The sequence below is a fragment of the Lepidochelys olivacea genome (genome assembly GCF_965140295.1).
Source record: "Lepidochelys olivacea isolate rLepOli2 genome assembly, chromosome: 11".
In the NCBI taxonomy this organism is placed as follows: Eukaryota; Metazoa; Chordata; order Testudines; family Cheloniidae; genus Lepidochelys; species Lepidochelys olivacea.
In genome coordinates, this window is record NC_140421.1 from 58,340 (window position 1) to 74,260 (window position 15,921).

The 15,921-nt window shown below is 46.4% G+C and overlaps 1 protein-coding gene across 1 annotated transcript in view; it reads right to left on the reverse strand.

Annotated features, from left to right (window-relative positions):
- LOC311528178 (unconventional myosin-X-like) overlaps positions 1-15,921 on the reverse strand; it is a 269,478-nt gene that overhangs the window by 49,369 nt on the left and 204,188 nt on the right. The window contains exon 29 of the mRNA XM_084642873.1: positions 15,412-15,467. Coding sequence (XP_084498999.1) covers positions 15,412-15,467 — 56 coding nt within the window. The remainder of the gene's footprint in view (positions 1-15,411; positions 15,468-15,921) is intronic.

Below are 15,921 nucleotides of genomic sequence, written 5' to 3' on the forward strand. Positions count from 1 at the left end.
CCCAAACTGGACGCAATACTCCAGATGTGGCTTCACCAGTGCCAAATAGAGGGGAATAATCGCTTCCCTCGATCTGCTGGCAATGCTCCTACTAATGCAGCCCAATATGCTGTTTGTCTTCTTGGCAACAAGGGCACACTCTTGATTCATATCCAGCTTCTTGTCCACTGTAATCCCCAGGTCCTTTTCTGCAGACCTGCCGCTTAGCCGGTCAGTCCCCAGCCTGTAGCAGTGCCTGGGATTCTTCTGTCCTAAATGCAGGACTCTGCACTTGTCCTTGTTGAACTTCATCAGATTTCTTTTCGCCCAATTCTCCAATTTGTCTAGGTCACTCTGGACCCTATCCCTACCCTCCAGTGAATCTACCTCTCCCCGCCCTTTAGTGTCATCTGCAAACTTGCTGAGGGTGCAATCCATCCCATCATCCAGATCATTAACGAAGATGCTGAACAAAACCGGCCCCAGGACAGATCCCCTGGGGCACTCGACTTGATACTGGCTGCCAACTAGACATTGAGCCATTGATCACTACCTGTTGAGCCCCACGATTTAGCCAGCTTTCTATCCACCTTATGGTCCATTCATCCAGCCCATACTTTAACTTGCTGGCAAGAATAACGTGGGAGACCATATCAAAAGCTTTGCTTAAGTCAAGGTGCATCACATCCACCGCTTTCCCCATATCCACAGAACCAGTTATCTCATCACAGAAAGCAATCAGGTTGGTCAGGCATGACTTGCCCTTGGTGAATCCATGTTGATTGTTCCTGATCACTTTCCTGTCCTCCAAGTGCTTTAAAATGGATTCCTTGAGGACCTGCTCCATGATTTTTCCAGAGACTGAGATGAGGCTGACCGGTCTGTAGTTCCCTGGATTCTCCTCCTTCCCTTTTTAAAAGATGGGCACTATATTTGCCTTTTTCTAATTGTCCGGGACCTCCCCCGATCGTCACAAGTTTTCAAAGATAATGGCCAATGGCTCTGCAGTCACATCAGCCAATTCCCTCAGCACCCTCGGATGCATTGCATCTGGCCCCTGGGACTTTTGCAGGTTCAGCTTTTCTAAATACTCCTTAACCTGTTCTTTCATCACTGAGGTTGCTCACCTCCTCCCCATACTGTGCTGCCCAGCGCAGCAGTCTGGGAGCTGACCTTGTCTGTGAAGACCGAGGCAAAAAAAAAAGCATCGAGTACATTAGCTTTTTCCACATCCTCTGTCACTAGGTTGCCTCCCCCATTCAGTAGGGGTCCCACACTTTCCCTGACTTTCTTCTTGTTGCTAACATACCTGTAGAAACCCTTCTGGTTACCCTTCACATCCCTTCCCTTGCTAGCTGCAACTCCAATTGTTCTTTGGCCTTCCTGATTACACCCCTGCATGCTTGAGCAATATTTTTATACTCTTCCCTAGTCATCTGTCCAAGTTTCCACTTCTTGTAAGCTTCCCTTTTGTGTTTAAGCTCATGAAAGATTTCTCTGTTAAGCCAAGGTGGTTGCCTGCCATATTTGCTATTGTTTCTGCACATTGGGATGGTTTGTTCCTGCGCCCAATAAGGCTTCTTATTTGGAGTTTGCCTGGGAGTTTGTCTGGGATCTGTCTGAGAGGAGGTACGCTAAGGGCTGCATTAGGGAGGCTGTGCTGGTGAGTATCGGAGTGTCTGTTGTGGGGACAGTTGGACAGTTTGACCGTGTGCTTGATTGGCTGTTTGAAAAGTGTGAATTGGGAATGCTTTGTTCCAGGTGAGCCTTGAGAGGGCCTGACTGTTAGAAAAAGCCAGTCAGCTGAGCGGCGAACAGCAGAGAGGCTAACAGAGGGAGTTTGCCTGGGAGTTCGCCTGGGGAGAGCCCACTGAAGCTTACATCTTGCCAGCTTCTCTGAGTAGTTACTACAACTCCTGAGGAAGCTCGAAGAAGGAAGGTAATATGGATTGTGAGTGTTCAGCTGTTGTGACCTGCACTGGATGTGCCATGTTTGTCTTTCTTCCACAGGAGAGAAGCGACTTTGTCTGTACGAAGTGCAAGCTGGTCTCCATATTGGAAGAGAAGGTTCAAGGTCTGGAGCAACAGGTATCGACCCTGCATTGCATAAGACAAACTGAAGATTTCCTGGACAGACGTCAGGATATGCTTCTACAGACACAACGTTCTGAAGATTCAGAGCAGGCTGCGCAGCAGGGACAGGAGGACGGTGAAGAAATTTGGCAGCATGTGACCTCCAGAAAAAGAAAGGGGAGCGTCCATGTACCAGCAATGCAGATACAGGTAAGCAACCGTTTTCATGTTCTCTCCACAGGTACTAATGCGGAGAGTGGACTAGATGATACATCTGAGGGAAAGGAACAGAAGGAGACTCCGCCGATTGCAAGGCATGAGATGCACTGTGCTAGGGATGGGGGTTCCACAACCACTGCTCCCAAGAGAAGGAGGCGGGTGGTGGTGGTTGGGGACTCTCTCCTCAGGGGGACTGAGTCATCTATCTGTTGCCCCGATCAGGAAAACCGAGAAGTCTGCTGCTTGCCAGGAGCTAGGATTCACGATGTGACAGAGAGACTGCCAAGACTCATCAAGCCCTCGGATCGCTACCCCTTCCTGCTTCTCCACGTGGACACCAATGATACTGCCAAGAATGACCTCGAGTGGATCACTGCAGACTACTGGGTTTGAAGGATAAAGGAGTTTGAGGTGCAAGTGGTGTTTTCGTCTATCCTCCCGTGAAAGGAAAAGGCCTGGGTAGAGACTGTCGAATCGTGGAAGTCAACGAGTGGCTACGCAGGTGGTGTCGGAGAGAAGGCTTTGGATTCTTTGACCATGGGATGGTGTTCCAAGAAGGAGTGGTGCTAGGCAGAGACGGGCTCCACCTAACGAAGAGAGGGAAGAGCATCTTCGCAAGCAGGCTGGCTAACCTAGTGAGGAGGGCTTTAAACTAGGTTCACCGGGGGAAGGAGACCAAAGCCCTGAGGTAAGTGGGGAAGTGGGATACCTGGAGGAAGCACGAGCAGGAGCATGTGAGAGGGCAGGGCTCCTACCTCATACTGAGAAAGAGGGACGATCAGCAAGTTATCTCAAGTGCCTATACACAAATGCAAGAAGCCTGGGAAACAAGCAGGGAGAACTGGAAGTCCTGGCACAGTCAAGGAATTATGATATGATTGGAATAACAGAGACTTGGTGGGATAACTCACATGACTGGAGTACTGTCATGGGTGGATATAAACTGTTCAGGAAGGACAGGCAGGGCAGAAAAGGTGGGGAAGTTGCATTGTATGTAAGGGAGCAGTATGACTGCTCAGAGCTCAAGTATGAAACTGCAGAAAAACCTGAGAGTCTCTGGATTAAGTTTAGAAGCGTGAGCAACAAGGGCGATGTCGTGGTGGGAGTCTGCTATAGACCACCGGACCAGGGGGATGAGGTGGACGAGGCTTTCTTCTGGCAACTCACGGAAATTACTAGATCGCAGGCCCTGGTTCTCATGGGAGACTTCAATCACCCTGATATCTGCTGGGAGAGCAATACAGCAGTGCACAGACAATCCAGGAAGTTTCTCGAAAGTGTAGGGGACAATTTCCTGGTGCAAGCGCTGGACAAACCAACTAGGGGCAGAGCTCTTCTTGACCTGCTGCTCACAAACCGGGAAGAATTAGTAGGGGAAGCAAAAGTGGATGGGAACCTGGGAAGTAGTGACCATGAGATGGTCAAGTTCAGGATCCTGACACAGGGAAGAAAGGAGAGCAGCAGAATATGGACCCTGGACTTCAGAAAAGCAGACTTTGACTCCATCAGGGAACTGATGGGCAGGATCCCCTGGGAGAATAACATGAGGGGGAAAGGAGTCCAGGAGAGCTGGCTGTATTTTAAAGAATCCTTCTTGAGGTTACAGGGACAAACCATCCCGATGTGTAGAAAGAATAGTAAATATGGCAGGCGACCAGCTTGGCTTAACAGTGAAATCCTTGCTGATCTTAAACACAAAAAAGAAGCTTACAAGAAGTGGAAGATTGGACAAATGACCAGGGAAGAGTATAAAATATTGCTCAGGCATGCAGGAGTGAAATCAGGAAGGCCAAATCACACCTGGAGTTGCAGCTAGCAAGAGATGTTAAGAGTAACAAGAAGGGTTTCTTCAGGTATGTTAGCAACAAGAAGAAAGTCAAGGAAAGCATGGGCCCCTTCCTGAATGAGGGAGGCAACCTAGTGACAGAGAATGTGGAAAAAGCGAATGTACTCAATGCTTTTTTTGCCTCTGTCTTCACGAACAAGGTCAGCTCCCAGACTACTGCACTGGGCAGCACAGCATGGGGAGGAGGTGACCAGCCCTCTGTGGAGAAAGGAGTGGTTCGGGACTATATAGAAAATCTGGACGATCACAAGTCCATGGGGCCGGATGCATTGCATCCAAGAGTGCTGAAGGAGTTGGCGGATGTGATTGCAGAGCCATTGCCATTATTTTTGAAAACTCTTGGCGATTGGGGGAGATCCCGGACGACTGGAAAAAGGCTAATGTAGTGCCCATCTTTAAAAAAGGGAAGGAGGAGGATCCTGGGAACTACAGGCCGGTCAGCCTCACCTCAGTCCCTGGAAAAATCATGGAGCAGGTCCTCAAGGAAACAATTCTGAAGCACTTAGAGGAGAGGAAAGTGATCAGGAACAGTCAGCATGGATTCACCAAGGACAAGTCATGCCTGACTAATCTAATCTGGACGTGTTGTTCCTTGACTTTAGCAAAGCTTTTGACACGGTCTCCCACAGTATTCTTGTCAGCAAGTCAAAGAAGTATGGGCTAGATGAATGGACCATAAGGTGGGTAGAAAGCTGGCTAGATTGTCGGGCTCAACGGGTAGTGATCAATGGCTCCATGTCTAGTTGGCAGCCAGTATCAAGTGGAGTGCCCCAAGGGTCGGTCCTTGGGCCGGCTTTGACTGAAGAATCCCATGCACCGCTACAGACTAGGGACCGAATGGCTAGGCAGCAGTTCTGCAGAAAAGGACCTAGGGGTTACAGTGGACGAGAAGCTGGATATGAGTCAACAGTGTGCTCTCGTTGCCAAGAAGGCCCAATGGCATTTTGGGATGTATAAGACGGGACATTGCCAGCAGATTGAGGGACGTGATCGTTCCTCTCTATTCGACATTGGTGAGGCCTCATCTGGAGTACTGTGTCCAGTTTTGGGCCCCACACTACAAGAAGGATGTGGAAAAATTGGAAAATGTCCAGCGGAGGGCAACAAAAATGATTAGGGGACTGGAACACATGACTTATGAGGAGAGGCTGAGGGAACTGGGATTGTTTAGTCTGCAGAAGAGAAGAATGAGGGGGGATTTGATAGCTGCTTTCAACTACCTGAAAGGGGGTTCCAAAGAGGATGGCTCTGGACTGTTCTCAGTAGTAGCAGATGACAGAACAAGGAGTAACGGTCTCAAGTTGCAGTGGGGGAGGTTTAGGTTGGATATTAGGAAAAACTTTTTCACTAGGAGGGTGGTGAAACACTGGAATGGGTTACCTAGGGAGGTGGTGGAATCTCCTTCCTTAGAAGTTTTTAAGGTTAGGCTTGACAAAGCCCTGGCTGGGATGATTTAGTTGGGGATTGGTCCTGCTTTGAGCAGGGGGTTGGACTAGATGACCTCCTGAGGTCCCTTCCAACCCTGATATTCTATGATTCTTTAAAATACAGCCAGTTCTCCCAGCTCCTTTCCCTCTCATATTAGCCTCCCGAGGGATCCTGCCCATCAGTTTCCTGAGGGAGTCAAAGTCTGCTTTTCTGAAGTCCAAGGTCCGTTTTCTGCTGCTCTCCTTTCTTCAGGATCCTGAACTCTACTATTTCATGGTAACTGCTGCCCAGGTTGCCTCCCACTTCTACTTCTACTTCTCCTACCAATTCTTCCCTGTTTGTGAGCAACGGGACAAGAGGAACACAGCCCCTAATTGAGAGCATTCACTAATTTCTAAGGAATCAGAACTGAATCTGGAGGTGGCGGGGGAGGGGAGCCTCTGTATCTGATACCCAGTGCTGTGGAGCAGAAGAGAGTCAAGCCAGACTTAGGAAGCAGAAGTTCCAGTCCTACATCTCTGGCCAGCCACCTCACTTTGCACCTGGGATTACAATGGGATAGAGACTAAGGGCAAGTCTACACCCAAAATCCTGCATGGGTGCAGCTGTACCACTGTAGCGTTTTATCGAAGATGCTCTAAACCGAATTAATACACCTGAGTGACATAGTTATACCGATATAGGTCTGTAGTGTAAGACCAGACCTAAGTATTATTCTACACTCCTTCAGTGTAAAGAGCTTAGCTGAAGTAGTGTCTAAAACTTTCCACCTTAATACACAGCTAAGAATTCCTTAAAATACAAAAATTCCATAACTGTACTGTGAAAGCCCCTGCAGCTTGCAGGAGAAAAAAAATACTTTAAAAGCAAAGTAATGCAATAAGAAACTTAGGTAGGATGAGCCCATTGTTTTTGTAGCTGACAGTGAACATTCAACTGAACAAAATGTGAAATGCTCCCTGATTTGTATTCTGGTTAGTTTCACTGCACAATGTATGAACTACAGAACCGCCCTGTGTTTTAATAGTACCTTTCTTGCTTTTGTTAGGGAGCGGTAAGAGTAGAGTTTAGTTTAGTTTATTATGTTGGGGAGGCCTTCCTCAGGCTAGAGCACATACTTGTTAATTTGGGCTTTTTCTGCAGAAAATGTCTGTCTTCTCATAAAGCTTTTCAAATGGGTACATTTTTATTTAACTTGGGTTCCAAGGCCGTGAACCACAAAAATACCTAATTCCTCTTTTTAGGCACTGTGATCCACTAAACTCCTGCTCAGCTGCCACCTAACCCTGTAGGTGCCTAAAGTTGTTCAGCACCTATGTTTCTGCCTCTGAACATTGCAGCCTTGCTTTAGGCCCCAGGACGATTCACAAACTGGGGAAGACAGGCTTTTGTCTGCCTAAGTGACATGCAGCAGCACAGTCTGGTAGGCATACTCAGACGCCACCTGCCAGGTTGGGCCCTTTAGGAGAGTCTACACAGAACAACTGAGGAGGCAGAGCTCCCTCACAACTTTTAGTCTTGTGGTTAGGATACTGACCCAGGATGTCAGAGACCCCCAGCTCAAGTCCCCCCTCCACCTGAGGGGGAGAAGGGATTTCAACAAGGGTCTGTACCCTCTCAAGTGACTGCCGTAACCACTAGGCTATGTGATATTCTGATGTGAGTCTCCCTCACATTCTCCTATTGAAGTTGTTCCACTTCAAATAATTGACTAATTAAATATTAACTGTGTTAGAGAAAGAGTTAAACTGAATCTTTAGTCTATTGGTTAGGGCACTCACCTGAGGGATGGCAGTGCCCTGTTCAGAAGGGGGACTATGAATTGCAGGTCTCCCATATCCTGAGTGAATACCCTAACCACTGGTCTAAAGGAGGTCTGCCTTTCCCCTCCTGCCCCCCAGGTATTTTGTTTCTGGCCTCACATGTGACTTAGGTGGCCAAAAGCCTCTCCCCTGCAGTTTGTGGATCACAAGCAGAGATAGGTGCTTATCTCTGAGATGGGGAGGGACTTAACACTGGCTAGCTTAGGTGACTCCCTACCTAGGGTGCTGACTTTGTGGTTCACAGTTTAAGGTGCCTCTCTCTCTCTCCCCATTCATCAGGAGCCTAGGTGCCTAACTCAGGCTTCATGACACTGAGCATCACAGCACCTAACTATAGGTGCCAAGAAAATCACAGGAGGAACACTGCTCCCCAAAGCATGAGTCCCTATGTGGGTCTGGGCCCAAGTGACTAATAGGCTCTATCATTAGGAAGAGTTTGGTGGATTACTAATGTTCTGTGAACCACGGCTTGAGAATAACTGATCTACTGAAATATTAGTGATCAGATACGGTCATGGAATTTTTCATGTATCGTTATTGTTCATATCATTAATTATTGGAAGATATTATGCCAGTAGCATAATAACTTGATTAACATTTTGGCATATAGAAAAGGAGTACTTGTGGCACCTTAGAGACTAACCAATTTATTAGAGCATAAGCTTTCGTGAGCTACAGCTCACTTCCTCAGATGCATATCGTGGAAACTGCAGCAGGCTTTATATATACACAGAGAATATGAAACAATACCTCCTCCCACCCCACTGTCCTGCTGGTAATAGCTTATCTAAAGTGATCATCAGGTGGGCCATTTCCAGCACAAATCCAGGTTTTCTCACCCTCCACCCCCCCACACAAATTCACTCTCCTGCTGGTGATAGCCCATCCAAAGTGACAACTCTTTACACAATGTGCATGACAATCAAGTTGGGCTATTTCCTGCACAAATCCAGGTTTTCTCACATCCCCCCCACCCCCATACACACACAAACTCACTCTCCTGCTGGTAATAGCTCATCCAAACTGACCACTCTTCAAGCCATTACCCTCTGATCCCACTGAGAGTTACCAAAAGCAACTACAGCATTTGCTCAAGAAACTTCCTGAAAAAGCACAAGATCAAATCCGCACAGACACACCCCTGGAACCCCGACCTGGGATATTCTATCTACTACCCAAGATCCATAAACCTGGAAATCCTGGGCGCCCCATCATCTCAGGCATTGGCACCCTGACAGCAGGATTGTCTGGCTATGTAGACTCCCTCCTCAGGCCCTACGCTACCAGCACTCCCAGCTACCTTCGAGACACCACTGACTTCCTGAGGAAACTTCAATCCATCGGTGATCTTCCTGATAACACCGTCCTGGCCACTATGGATGTAGAAGCCCTCTACACCAACATTCCACACAAAGATGGACTACAAGCCGTCAAGAACACTATCCCCGATAATGTCACGGCTAACCTGGTAGCTGAACTTTGTGACTTTGTCCTTACCCATAACTACTTCACATTTGGGGACAATGTATACCTTCAGATCAGCGGCACTGCTATGGGTACCCGCATGGCCCCACAGTATGCCAACATTTTTATGGCTGATTTAGAACAACGCTTCCTCAGCTCTCGTCCCCTAAAGCCCCTACTCTACTTGCGCTATATTGATGACATCTTCATCATCTGGACCCATGGAAAAGAAGCCCTTGAGGAATTCCACCATGATTTCAACAATTTCCATCCCACCACCAACCTCAGCCTGGTCCAGTCCACACAAGAGATCCACTTCCTGGACACTACAGTGCTAATAAACAATGGTCACATAAACACCACCCTATACCGGAAACCTACTGACCGCTATTCCTACCTGCATGCCTCCAGCTTTCACCCTGACCACACCACACGATCCATCGTCTACAGCCAAGCTCTGCGATACAACCGCATTTGCTCCAACCCCTCAGACAGAGACAAACACCTACAAGATCTCTGTCAAGCTTTCTTACAACTACAATACCCACCTGCAGAAGTAAAGAAACAGATTGATAGAGCCAGAAGAGTTCCCAGAAGTTACCTACTACAGGACAGGCCTAACAAAGAAAATAACAGAACGCCACTAGCCGTCACCTTCAGCCCCCAACTAAAACCCCTCCAACGCATTATTAAGGATCTACAACCTATCCTAAAGGATGACCCAACACTCTCACAAATCTTGGGAGACAGGCCAGTCCTTGCCTACAGACAGCCCCGCAACCTGAAGCAAATACTCACCAACAACCACATACCACACAACAGAACAATTAATCCAGGAACTTATCCTTGCAACAAAGCCCGTTGCCAATTGTGCCCACATATCTATTCAGGGGACACCATCACAGGGCCTAATAACATCAGCCACACTATCAGAGGCTCGTTCACCTGCACATCCACCAATGTGATATATGCCATCATGTGCCAGCAATGCCCCTCTGCCATATACATTGGTCAAACTGGACAGTCTCTACGTAAAAGAATAAATGGACACAAATCAGATGTCAAGAATTATAACATTCATAAACCAGTCGGAGAACACTTCAATCTCTCTGGTCACGCAATCACAGACATGAAGGTCGCTATCTTAAAACAAAAAAACTTCAAATCCAGACTCCAGCGAGAAACTGCTGAATTGGAATTCATTTGCAAATTGGATACTATTAATTTAGGCTTAAATAGAGACTGGGAGTGGCTAAGTCATTATGCAAGGTAGCCTGTTTCCTCTTGTTTTTTCCTACCCCCTCCCCCAGATGTTCTGGTTTAACTTGGATTTAAACTTGAAGAGTGGTCAGTTTGGATGAGCTATTACCAGCAGGAGAGTGAGTTTGTGTGTGTATGGGGGTGGGGGGATGTGAGAAAACCTGGATTTGTGCAGGAAATAGCCCAACTTGATTGTCATGCACATTGTGTAAAGAGTTGTCACTTTGGATGGGCTATCACCAGCAGGAGAGTGAATTTGTGTGGGGGGGTGGAGGGTGAGAAAACCTGGATTTGTGCTGGAAATGGCCCACCTGATGATCACTTTAGATAGGCTATTACCAGCAGGACAGTGGGGTGGGAGGAGGTATTGTTTCATATTCTCTGTGTATATATAAAGCCTGCTGCAGTTTCCACGATATGCATCTGAGGAAGTGAGCTGTAGCTCACGAAAGCTTATGCTCTAATAAATTGGTTAGTCTCTAAGGTGCCACAAGTACTCCTTTTCTTTTTGCGAATACAGACTAACACGGCTGTTACTCTGAAACCTGTCATTTTGGCATATGGTTCACAAATCCAATACTGAACAGATTTGGAACCAAGAAGATGGATGGAGTGACCAGCCATATTACAATTACATCAATATAACAGGGTGCAAAAAAGAACTAGATAAATTCATGGAGGATAGGTCCATCAATGGCGTCCCTAGCTTCTGTTTGCCAGAAACTGGGAATGAACGACAGGGGATGGATCACTTGATGATTACCTGTTCTGTTCATTCCCTCTGGGGCACCTGGCACTGGCCACTGTTGGAAGACCAGATACTGGGATAGATGGACCTTTGGTCTGACCCAGTAGGGCCATTCTTATGTTCAAGCAGGGAATAACATTCCTGAGCATAATGTCTTCTTTTTAGCAAGGCTGTTTTTGCTAAATCTACAAGATTAAGATCTTGCAGCCAAAGTAATTTTAACACAGGGCGGCAAGGCTCGGGCGGGTTCAAGCTTCAGTCCCCACTTCTGGGGTCATGTAATAATGTTTATTGTCAGAAGGGGGTTGCAGTGCAATAAAGTTTGAGAATCCCTGATCTACTCTGATCTCCTTTACAATCCAGCCATCAGATTTCACCCTATTCTCTCTGTATGGAGCCCATCAACCTGTGTTTGACTAAAGCATATCTTCCAGAAGTGCATCCACTCTTGATCTGAAAACATCACAGATGGAGAATGGGATCCACCACTTCCCTTGGCTGTTTGTTCCAATTGTTTATTACCTTCACTGTTAAAAATTTGTGTCTTATTCCTAAACTGAATTTGTCAGGCTTCAGATTCCAGCCATTGATTCTTTTGCTTTTCTCCGATAGGTCAAAGAATCTTTAGAACCTGGTACTCCAGCCCTCAAAAGAATTTCTGTAGGTTTTTTCTGCACCATCTCCAATTTTTCTGCATCCTTTTAAAAATGTGGACATAAGAAGTGGATGCAGTATTAACTCACCACTTTAGGTGCCTACGTACAATATATAAGTGCCACTGAGATCGTCAGAATCCTTGCTCAGCTGCCACCTAACTCTGTAGACACCTAAATTCGCGAGGTGCCTAAGTTTCCACCAATGGGCATGTGCAAAACTACCTAACTGAAACAGACCCTATAGCCTGGGGGTTAAGATAGTCAATTGGGATGTGGGAGAATCAGGTTCACTCTTGCAGGGTGTTTGTTTGTTTGTTCATTCTTCGGCGGGGCAGTTTATTGTCCTAAGTTTAGAGTATATTTGTTAGGTATTTCTGGCTCTCACACTCCCTCTTTAAACCTTGAGTTTGTAGTGCCTTTGCCTTTTAAACCCTCCCCTTGCATCATTAATTAACGCTGTCCTGGCTGTTCCTGCAATTCAGATGATAAGCTTTCCTATCCATAAGATGCAAGGCATCCCATTCATACAGACTCCTCCCTCACTGGAATGTGGCCCAATGTACCACATCATCAAAACTTCAACTTCACGCCAGTCACATAGCCAGTGATTCACTGCCAGTATTTTCTGCCTTTTCTTGCTCACAGGACTGGCAGGACCTCTGAGAAGATTGGACTTTCTTCTTCTTCAGCTCCCTTCCAAGATCTCTGAAGTCTTCAACAATCAGTGTAGTCCCACATGATGCTGGAACACTGGTTTCAATGTGTGTCTTCAACAGCAGAGATTTGCCAGGTGACTTCAGAATCCCATCCAATCTTTCCGTAACATCTCACGTCTTAGCTCCTGTTGTCCTTGTGTCCCTTTCTAAAGCCTCTGTCCACTCTTCTTAACACAGACTCACCGCTGACAATTGCTTGTCATCTTAGGCATCTTTGGGGTATAAAGCAAGCAGCAATCCATAGTGCATCCCCTATGGTTTTCTGTTCCATTCTCATAAGAACGGCCACACTGGGTCAGACCAAAGGTCCATCTAGCCCAGTATCCTGTCTTCTGACAGTGGCCAGGGCCAGGTGCCCCCAAGGGAATGAAGAGAACAGGGAACCATCAAGTTATCAATCCCCTGTCAGCCGTTCCCAGCTTCTGGCAAAAAAAGGCTAGGGACACCTTCCCTGCCTATCCTGGCTGATCATCCCCAGGTGATTCTTCAGAGACATTCTAGGTAGTCGCCTCACTATCATCTGCATTTTACAGATGGGAAATTGAGGCACTGAGCAACTAAGAGACTTGCCCAGTACCTTACAGGATGTTTGTGGCAGAGCCAGAATTGAACCAGTGTCTCCGACAGGCCAGGCTAAGTGGATCATCCTTCCTAACTACTGGATCATCCTTCCTCTCTGGTGGGGAATTGCAAAAGGAGATTCCCTATATCATGTGGACCACATAAGGACAGGGCACAACCACCATTCCTGTGAGTATCTATACAGGAAGAAGGTATCAAATAATGGAAGACTCTTTCATTTGTCAGACTGACTGAGGCATAATGAGACCCATTAGCTGGCAGTTGAAGTTAGAAAAAGTCAGACTGGAATGAAGATGCAGTGTTTTAACAGTGAGGATAATTATTAACTGGAATAGCTTCCTAATATATTTGAAAAAAGAAAAGGAGTACTTGTGGCACCTTAGAGACTAACCAATTTATTTGAGCATGAGCTTTCGTGAGCTACAGCTCACTTCATCGGATGCATACCGTGGAAACTGCAGCAGACTTTATATATACACAGAGAATATGAAACAATACCTCCTCCCACCCAACTGTACTGGTGGTAATAGCTTATCTAAAGTGACCTGATGATCACTTTAGATAAGCTATTACCAGCAGGACAGTGGGGTGGGAGGAGGTATTGTTTCATATTCTCTGTGTATATATAAAGTCTGCTGCAGTTTCCACGGTATGCATCCGATGAAGTGAGCTGTAGCTCACGAAAGCTCATGCTCAAATAAATTGGTTAGTCTCTAAGGTGCCACAAGTACTCCTTTTCTTTTTGCGAATACAGACTAACACGGCTGTTACTCTGAAACCTAATATATTTGAGAGAGTCTCCACCACTTGGAGCCTTTACTTGAAAACTGTATGTCTTTCTTAAAGTTATGCTCCAGCTCAACCATGAGTAATTATGATGGATGAAAGAATCACTGGGTGAAAATCTGCGACCTGTGTTCTGCAGGAGATCAGACTAGATGATCAACTTGTGGCCTTGGAATGTATGATCAGGGACCACTCAGTCCTTGCTCCCTCCTGGTAACAGCTCAGCAAGAAAGGGACAATGCCATAGCCCCACCCTTCAACATACCAGCCTGTGAAGTGGGCACCCATACCAGGAAAAGCACCCTACTTCACCCTAACATGTGCCCCCGCCCCAGTCTGCACCGAATAGTCCCATAAGAGGCACCATCTATCCCAGTGCTCCTCCTAAGGTAATACAGCTGCTCTTCCCTACACAGAGCACCACGCAGAGTGTGCAACTGAGCCCTGTAGATTTATTTTGATTATTCCTCACTTTTCCTCCCATTTGTTTATCTTGCTTGAAATGCTTTGAATTAAGGAGAATTTAATTCAGTGGGGCAGAGATAACACACACACAGTGTTTCAACCTTCACTTCCCAAAACAGATTACAATAATAAATTCACAGATTTTAAGGCAAGAAGAGACCATTATGATAGAATCATAGACTATTAGGCTTGGAAGGGACCTCAGGAGGTTATCTAGTCCAAACCCCTGCTCAAAGCAGGACCAATCCCCAACTAAATCATCCCAGCCAGGGCTTTGTCAAGCCTGACCTTGAAAACCTCTAAGGAAGGAGATTCCATCACCTCCCTAGGTAACCCATTCCAGTGCTTCACCACCCCCCTAGTGAAAAAGTTTTTCCTAACATCCAACCTAAACCTCCCCCACTGCAACTTGAGACCGTTACTCCTTGTTCTGTCATCTGCTACCACTGAGAACAGTCTAGAGCCATCCTTTTTGGAACCCCCTTTCAGGTAGTTGAAAGCAGCTATCAAATCCCCCCTCATTCTTCTCTTCTGCAGACTAAATAATCCTAGTTCCCTCAGCCTCTCCTCATAAATCATGTGCTCCAGCCCACTAATCATTTTTGTGGCCCTCCGCTGGACGTTTTCCAATTTTTCCACATCCTTCTTGTAGTGTGGGGCCCAAAACTGGACACAGTACTCCAGATGAGGCCTCACCAATGTCGAATAAAGGGAAATGATCACGTCCCTCGATCTGCTGGCAATGTCCCTACTTATACAGCCCAAAATGCCGTTAGCCTTCTTGGCAACAAGGGCACATTGTTGACTCATATCCAGCTTCTCGTCCACTGTAACCCCTAGGTCCTTTTCTGCAGAACTACTGCCTAGACATTCACTCCCTAGTCTGTAGCAGTGCAGGACTCTGCACTTGTCCTTGTTGAACCTCATCAGATTTCTTTCTTTCTCATCAGATTTCAGATACTCAGGTCTGACTTGTCACAGGCCACAGAATTCCACCAAATGATAGCTGCATAGAGCCCATAAGTTCTGGTTGAATGAGAGAGAATCTTTTACAAGTCATCTGATCTTGACATTTAGACTAAGCTGTTTCCACCTACGAGATGGAAAGGGGAACGAACTTTCATTTAAAAAATGTATATTTCTCGACCTCATGGCTATGAAGGAAACCACATTGGAACAATGTATAGACTGAAGTAGCATAAAGCAGGAGGCTGAGCTACCCCATGGGGCAAACTTATTATCTAAAACAAGTTTGGTTCTGATTATGTGCTCATCCATGTGCAAAAACAAAATGAAGCCAGGCCCTACCCCAAAGAGCTACCAATCCAAAAGGCAATGATGTAGTTACAATGAAGCTTATTCCTACCTGTCAGGATTGTCTGAGGCACAGACAGAGTCGATGAGCCCCACATCCAGGGTTCCCTTCATAGGGGGAGAGACAGACATTTATCAACAATGTACATCCTAAAGCAGAAACATTTTCCTTCCTCATAAAAATCAAGAACCAAAGCTTTGCTTCTAAATTCCATCAGCTTTAATACAAGTGAGTCAATGAGAGAGAGGAAGTGGGATATGAGACAGACTTCTATGTTCTGCAGACAGAAAGGTGATGCAGAACTCCACATAGGAGCTGTGATGGTCAGTCAGCATTATGAAGCTCTGGGAAAACTGCATCTCCACCTCCCAGTCTCAGAACAAACAAAATATATTGGTATTCTCTTCATACAAATCTCCTCCCCCTGTATTTATTGTACTCCAAACCCTGTATGGCCTCCCCAAACCAACCAGGACCATGATCAATGATGCAACCTACTTTGCCCCACTCAAACTGCCAGAGATTCCTTGTCTCTGAACGATTCATCCCTGCTCTGCCCCT